This window comes from Euphorbia lathyris, chromosome 1 (genome assembly GCF_963576675.1).
Source record: "Euphorbia lathyris chromosome 1, ddEupLath1.1, whole genome shotgun sequence".
Classification (NCBI taxonomy): domain Eukaryota; kingdom Viridiplantae; phylum Streptophyta; class Magnoliopsida; order Malpighiales; family Euphorbiaceae; genus Euphorbia; species Euphorbia lathyris.
In genome coordinates, this window is record NC_088910.1 from 93,937,373 (window position 1) to 93,945,145 (window position 7,773).

Genomic DNA, 7,773 nt, shown 5'->3' on the forward strand with positions numbered 1-7,773 from the left:
GCTAATGCATTGCATTTGTTTATACCCCCGCAAAGCAATTCAGGTTCTGTTTTCATCTCTATGCTCTTATTAGCTATGATATGATTATGTCCAAACTTGCCTTTTCATTCGTAATAATTTGGATCTCATTTACTGTTTCTTTCAGTCATTGAAAAATCAATACAGCAAGGGAAACTTGAGAGAGACATGAAGCACCTCTCCGTTTCAATTTTAAACATAAATTACAAATCACTATAGCACAAAGAATACACAAATGGTATGTGCAGTATCTATAATACTGTATTAAGTGATATTCTGCATCTCCCCATGAGAAGATCTCAGAGCTTCTCTCTTCATCATATAAAGCAGAAATTCATTCCATGTGTCAATGGGGCCTGGCAAGCACCAATGAACACAGTCATTTACTGTCACATTCTTATGCAGCAGTGAGCGCCCGTACTGGTTCGGATGCCCATCTGGCCTCAGCAGCATAGCTTCAGTAGTAGCTAGCAGCCCAAAATTTAAACCCTTCTTCTTCCCTTCTTTCTCTGCTTTCTTCAGCTCCTCAATCTGTGTCAAATAGAATTCCAAGTTATATCCATCGAACTTCACTTCTTCACTTGTATAAGGCCTTGTTCTTACACAATTCCCTCCTGCATTCCATGCTCCATTCTCAAAGTGAGATGGAGAAAATGTCCTCAAAAATGTCATCCCTTTAAACCCCTTTAGCTCTTGAAGTGTCTTGAAGGCAGTCCTAAAGGCCATCCTGTATCCATAGTACTTAGTAACATCAGTAATGTTGTCCTTATAGCAGTTGTGACATCCAACTATTTGACCATTCATGTAGTAGAGCAGAGGACGAAAGAACCATTGTCCGGCTGAGATGATCACATAATCGAAACTTTCGATCTTACTCGCCCACACATCATCAGCTTGGTCTAAGTAAAGATTCATTAGGCTGTTGAGGGAATGGCCGTTGGGGTCTGCATCACTAGATTTAACCAAGAAGGGAGACCATAGAGTTGCTAAGGTAAACTTGTAATCAGAGTAGAACCAATATCTGAAATATGTTGCATCTGATGTATATAAGTGAGAAACATCCTTGGGTTGAGCCGCCTAGAGGATGTAGAGAAGAAGCATAAGGCAAACGATTGAAGAAAGTGTATTACGAAACAAACCTGTGCATTTAACTATCTTAGTTCTGCAGTTTAATCATTATATTTGAGCATGCTTAGTATTTGGCAAAGCTTTATTTTTGGTCCTTGACCTTAGGAAAAATGCATCGATTTGGCCCTTCACCTTTTGTTCTTGACCATTTGGCCTCTGACTGGACAAAATCTCTGGATTGGGTCCTTATTGGACAGAGCCCCAGAGCGTGTCATTTTGCGGCAATGATGCATAAATCTCACGCGTCAGAGCTTCATCATATAAGGGTCCAATCCAGACATTTTGCCAATTACAGGGACTCAATTTTATCAAATAAAAGGTCAGGAGTGAATTACTATTTGGATGGAAATGAGAAATTGAGAACTTACAGTAGCTAGGAGACAGAGTAATGATTGCATTTGGTTTCTTCCCACAGAGTCACCAACAAAAGCCATTGATTTCCCTCTAACAAGCTCCAAGAACTTCACTGCACTAAATAAAGGTAGTTCACATTCCTCTGGTCTCCATCTCCATTTCATGAACTCTTTATCAGGTCTCCCAAATTTCAAGCAGTTCTGCTGGTCAATAATCATATTGCATGTTTCATTGCTATAATAAGGTGGACCTTTTGGAAAAGGCACCCATTTTCCAGTAAAAAGATCACATTCTTTTACTTCTTTTCTGTATCTCAATTCACTAGTAGAAGTAGAATCAACTCTAGGAGAAGGTAGAGGAGAGTGTGGATTTTTCAAGAGAAAGAGAGGAATTATGGTGAGGAAAATTAGGAAGATGGCTAGCAGGAATAGCTTTTTCTTGGTGGTCTTTCCACTAGAAATCTCAGTGGCATGTAACTTCATGGTGGAGTTTGATTAAAACACATTTGCATTTGTCACTTATATATATGTATTTGAACATGGAAAGATGGTACCATACATGATAATAATTACTTTGAAACTGATGAGATTGGAGTGTGTATGCTAAATAATTAACATTAGACATCTTAATTGTTTGGTAAGAAATCATAATCAGTGGTTAATTGAATACTAATTATGTGAAGTTTTATCTGCTTTAGTTTTCATGTTAATTTTGCTATCTATTATACCCTATTGATTGATGTGTTTCAGTATAATATATAGGCTATGTAGACTTCTACAACATTACTTATATTTGTCATTCCTTCACTGGTCTTCTATATTATTACTGTTTGCTTAGAAATTAAGATCTACGTATTATGCAATAAACTAGCAATATAAAGTATAAACCAAATTGATTCTCTTGATCCAGCACAAAAAAGGCTGAGAAAATATTGGTTCACTATTAGTTGAATGCTGCTGCTGATGATGATGTTCACGTGCAAAAATACTTAAATACCAAAAAAGAGTTGTTTGAATGCAATTTGAAGCAAAGATAGTTTAGGAATGAAAGATGAAAAAGTAGCCTAAGGGAGAAGCATTGCAGTGTTTGACTTCCAAGTGGAAAGTGGAAACAACAGGGTACAGTGGAGAAGAATGATTTGAATCTGGAATAAGAAACTTTTAGGATGCATTCATCATAAGAGTGATGATATGAGACAGTTCAGCCTTGAAAGTTATCTTAGTTGAAAAATGGCTGGCGTGGCTTAGAAGGAAAGCCATTCATGTTTGTGTGTTGTTTCACTATAGATAAGTTTAGGTTGGACTGAATCTAGTTTAGGCTAGAAGTTTAGGGTAGTTTTCTTAAATTATGTTTTTATTTTTAAGTTTAAATATATATATATAGGATCAGGTAAAAAAATAATATTTGGCTAAATTGATCCCTTAGCTATAGTTGAAGAGTCAATTTATACTTATAGTGAGTAGAACACAGTTGACTGATATGAGAACATATTATAAAGCAAAACTATAGCTTATAGCACACTTAGCTAAACCATAATTTCAGTATAAAAAAGTGGAAAACAGGTCATTAAGTTTGTGTGCTTTAATTAGGTAATTGAGTATTTGAAAGCTAAGAGTGCGCTAGTGCCATCATATTCCATATTACTGATATTTAATTACTGAGTGCGCTAATTGTTAGAGTTCCTTTATGGATGTTCAATCATTATGAAGTAATATTACTTGTCAAGACACATGAAAATTCAAGAAAGGAATTCTAGAATATCCTTTTCTGACAGAAGTCTCTTGTATAAGCAGAAAACAGATGTTGAATTCAACCATAGAGTGATTAACTTAATCATTGAAGCATACTAGACACCTCTTTTTGTCCTTCAAACTCAAGAACATCAACTTCATATATATTGATGTGGGTCAAAGTTGGGTATCTCTTGGTATTTGATTTGGTGCAGGATTATTCCAATTATGATAACTCTGTTTATTGGTTAAATTTCATTATATAATTGGATGGGCTATTATTGTACACGCTTCAAGTCCTAAAAGCATTCACGTAATGAGAGTAGAATTAAAAAAACAGAGAGAATGAGATTCCTTGAATGCGCCATATCTTTTCTATTTATAAGGTTTCGAGGTTGTTTTTAGAAAGTGTGGGTTTCCTTACTCGACTTGACGTTTTGGACATGTGTAGGGGTGAGGTTGGAAGTGTAACATCAAGTGGGATCACATAGATTTGGTGTGTGCTATCCTTGAGTCGAGTAAGTTTGGATGATTAATTGTCAAAACTAGATTTTGACGTTAGAATTTAGAAGGGATTGAGAAAAGGAAAAGTGAGGAGAGAAAGAGAGAGAGAAGAGAGAGAAAAGAGAGGAAATAGATTTCTATTAATTCATTCGATAACCTCTACAGAGAACAACCTTCTCTAAGATAGAGTAAGGACAAAACAGTTGTACCAGCTGGTACAAGCCACATAGCAGGCAGGACCACTAAACTGACTAAATGCCAAAACTAACCTTTAGGGTAAGGACAAAAACAGTTATGCCAGCTGGTATAGGTCACACAGCAGCAGAACCACTACACTGACCAAATACCAAAACTAACCTTTAGGGAATAAACTTAAATGACAGAATAACCTACACAAACAACAATAACAGAAATTAAAAGAACAATATCACCATCACTCCTTTCACTTCTGACTTCTTCTTTTGTATGTCACATTAATTTTGGAAAAATTATTGCTAACATCGGGTGTTGGTTACACCTTCCATTCAGATTGCGCCACATGGTACAATCAGAGCGGAAGGTGTTTCCAACACTTGACGTTCGATATAAAATAAAATCTCTACTTTTGGTCTTGAATTTGCTTGTTCCATCGATCCATGTGACATATGCAATTGTCCTTTTATTGTTACTCATGGTTGGGGCATGCCATTGATCCACATAACGTAGTTGGTTTCTTCTATATCAAATGGAGGATCCACCACATGTCCTCTATTAAACCACACATTAAAAGATATGTGCAAAATCCTCCATTTGACATGAAGAACTTGAACCTTCTAATAATTTCTATTACTTTTAATTATGTGTAACATTAGTATACGTTGTTATTTACTTATTATAACACATCATTAAAACCTTCATTACTACTATCGAATAAAAAATTTCTTTGTTTACAAAGAAAGAAATGCAAGATCAAGAATCATGCTAACAAAAAATAAAATTATCTAACAAACTTCATTTTTCTATCACTAGAAAGAAGCTTATTGTGTTGATAAGAAGCCTCTCCAAGTTCCATCTTCAACATATGAAGCAAAAAATCATTCCAAGTATCAATAGGACCAGGCAAACACCAATGCACACAATCATTATAAAGTGTCACATTTTCATTTTCCCAATGTCCATATCTACTTGGATGTCCATCTGCTCTCAACACCATTGCTCCTGTACTATCAATTAACCTAAACTTCTTCTTCCCTTCTCTCTCAGCAACCTTAAATTCCTCTAACTGTGTCTCATAAAATTCCAAATTCACCCCCTCAACTTTTATCTCATCACTCCTCAAAGGTTTTGTCCTTATGCAATTTCCCCCCTTGTCCCACTCCCCATTTTCAAAATGAGAAGGTGCAAATGTCCTAAGAAATGTTATGCCCTTGTAATTTTCTACCCCATTAATGGCCTTAAATGCAGTCCTAAGTGCCCTTTTGTAGCCATAAGTCATGGGTAAGTCTGTCACATTGTGGAGTAGGCAGTATCTGCAACCGATTATTTTGTTGTTTTCGTAGTAAATTGATGGACGAAAAAACCAATGGCCAGTATTTATGATGAGATAGTCGAATTGGTGAATCTGGGTCGTCCATTTTTGATCGAGTTGGTCTAGGTAGAGATTGAATAGACCTGTGTGAGTTGGTCCATTTGTGTCTGATTCTTCTGATTTTATTAAATGTGGTGACCAAAATGTAGCCATGGTGAAATTGTAGGATGGGTATTTGAATGTCTTGAATTGCTCATCTGATGTGTTTGAAACATCTATGGGGTATTCAACCTGAATTTATCATGGAGGATAAATTGGTAAAAATGTCAATGTTTTTATACATATATAATAATTAACATTAACTAGTAATCCTCTATAATTAAGGTTTTTTTTTTAATATTTGTCATTTTTAACACTCATACATGTAATTAAAAAATTGATCTAATAAAAAATATCATATTGAAATGATTAAATTGATACTTAAAATTTATTTTGGAGTAAATTAGAGCTGCAAACCAAATTGAAAAGAAATTGATCTTTTTTCTTTTTATGGAAAATGGAAATTGATAATTTTTAACTATATGAATGAGCCAACAATGTTAGGTCCCGTTTGTTTGCTAGAAAATATTGTACATAAAAATATTTTAATAATTTTTTAGTGTTTGTTTGCTTAGCAAAAGAAGTTAACAGAAAATGTTAGGTCATCAACAAAAAAAAAAAAATTGGAAAATGTTTACATTTTCTTAACCTTTGGAACCCTATTCAATTCATTCTTACCCTTTTCGCCACTTACCATTTCTTTCTGTTTTCTGACGTTATAGCAAAACACTGGAAAATATTTTTTTTCCCAATACAAAATTTTCTGTTAACTAACATTTTTCAAAAAAACAATATTTTCCGACAAACAAATGGAACGTTAAACACTTATGAAATCACAAGTGATATTTATTTAAAGATAATAATAATTAATTAGTTCAAACCATTTACCTGAACTATCTCTCTCTAAATATATATAATACATAATCAATTGAGGAATTGGTAAACTGAAAAAAAAGAGTAATTAATTAATTAATTAATTAGGTGGTGCTGCCCATCAATTGAGTTTAAAATTCAATACTGACCTATTCAATTAATCAGAACTAATTTGATTCCACTCATGCCTAAATTAATTGGACAACACGTTGTGTTTAATTGGATATTGAAATTTAAATTTTTGGGACAATGATTTGGCATTCTCAATTAGTAGTAGGTCAACCTGAATGATTAGAATGATCAAATGAGTTTAAAATGATAAAATTCATTTGCGGATTCAGAATCCAAGCGAATGCTACTATATCAATTAGATAGTGCATACATGTTATATATAATATCAAATCATAATATTTTTTATATGGGTAATTTTACAATACTTTAGAAGTAATACTTCCGACCAATCAAAATCGTTTCAAATACCACTGCATGGATATGATTGGTGAGAAGAAAAAATATATATATATGTATCATGAATTGATTGATCGGGGGTATTACTCCAGGAGTACCCTAAAATTTTCCCTCTTATACACCTAATCTTTCAATTTCCTAAAGCCTTAGGTCAACTAACCTATATACATCACAAAAATAAATTAAGTACTTGTAAAAACAAATATATATATATATATATATATATATATATATATATATAACTGCCTCCAAAAGTATTTGCATTATAGTTCTTTATAACCTATATCTTGTTCAAAAATTGTTCAACAGAAACATTGGCCATTAATTTATCTAATATACATAATTCATAAAAATTATATATTACTCTACAATTAATTACCTGCTTAAGCAATTAATAAAAAAAACATTAAAATGTGAATGTAATTATGAATATAGAGAAGTATAATTAATGGTATATAGTTACTTACCCTAGAAAGAAGGCAAATTAAGGACTGCATATGGTTTCTTCCAACAGAGTCACCAATAAAAGCCATAGATTTACCTGCTACAATTTCCAAAAATTGAATTGGATCAAAATTAGGAAGTTGACATCCATGAGGTTTCCATTTCCACTTGGTAAAATCAGAGTCAGGTCTTCCATATTTCATGCAATTTTGATGCTCATGAATTGCCCAACATGTGTTATTTGTGTAGTATGGAGCTTCTGGATTTGGCACCCATTCCCCTTTGAATATCTCACATTCTTCCTCAATCAATAAATATTTATTTGAGGAAATATTTTGTAAGAAGCCTAGCAATAGAGGAATTATTGTCAGAATAATTAGGATCAATATTATTTTCTCAACTTTATGAGGCTTGTCTTCCATTACTTGAGAAGAGAGACAGAATTGAGAAATGGGTGTTTCACTTTCATATATATATATATGTATAGCTTTTTGTTGGTTTGGGTATTTCAAACATTAATTTTTATTTTATACTTTTTCATAATGGGTGCATGATTTTTATATATATGTGTTTATCAAATGATTTATAGTCCTAACAAACATGACCTGCCTCCACATACATGAATTAACTAACTAATTTCTCCTGATT

At 33.3% G+C, this 7,773-nt stretch overlaps 2 protein-coding genes across 2 annotated transcripts; both read right to left on the bottom strand.

The window, feature by feature from the left end:
• Window positions 1–183: 183 nt before the first annotated feature.
• Window positions 184–2,027, bottom strand: LOC136207289 (protein trichome birefringence-like 19). The gene is made up of 2 exons (XM_065998578.1): window positions 1,515–2,027; window positions 184–1,095 (listed from the first exon to the last, which is right to left on the bottom strand). The coding sequence occupies exons 1-2, from the start codon at window positions 1,980–1,982 to the stop codon at window positions 283–285; spliced, it is 1,281 nt and encodes a 426-aa protein (XP_065854650.1). The 5' UTR covers window positions 1,983–2,027; the 3' UTR covers window positions 184–282.
• A 2,683-nt stretch (window positions 2,028–4,710) lies between these two features.
• LOC136218704 (protein trichome birefringence-like 19) lies at window positions 4,711–7,547 on the bottom strand. The gene is made up of 2 exons (XM_066005771.1): window positions 7,149–7,547; window positions 4,711–5,532 (listed from the first exon to the last, which is right to left on the bottom strand). The coding sequence occupies exons 1-2, from the start codon at window positions 7,545–7,547 to the stop codon at window positions 4,711–4,713; spliced, it is 1,221 nt and encodes a 406-aa protein (XP_065861843.1).
• Window positions 7,548–7,773: the final 226 nt, after the last annotated feature.

Excerpts from the sequence above, each read along its gene's own strand:
- LOC136207289 (XM_065998578.1), bottom strand. The coding sequence starts at position 1,982 with ATGAAGTTACATGCCACTGAGATTTCTAGTGGAAAGACCACCAAGAAA. Across the intron at positions 1,096-1,514 it reads TACTCTGTCTCCTAGCTACT|GCGGCTCAACCCAAGGATGT; the intron begins GTAAGTTCTCAA and ends TACATCCTCTAG.
- LOC136218704 (XM_066005771.1), bottom strand. The coding sequence starts at position 7,547 with ATGGAAGACAAGCCTCATAAAGTTGAGAAAATAATATTGATCCTAATT. Across the intron at positions 5,533-7,148 it reads TAATTTGCCTTCTTTCTAGG|GTTGAATACCCCATAGATGT; the intron begins GTAAGTAACTAT and ends TGATAAATTCAG.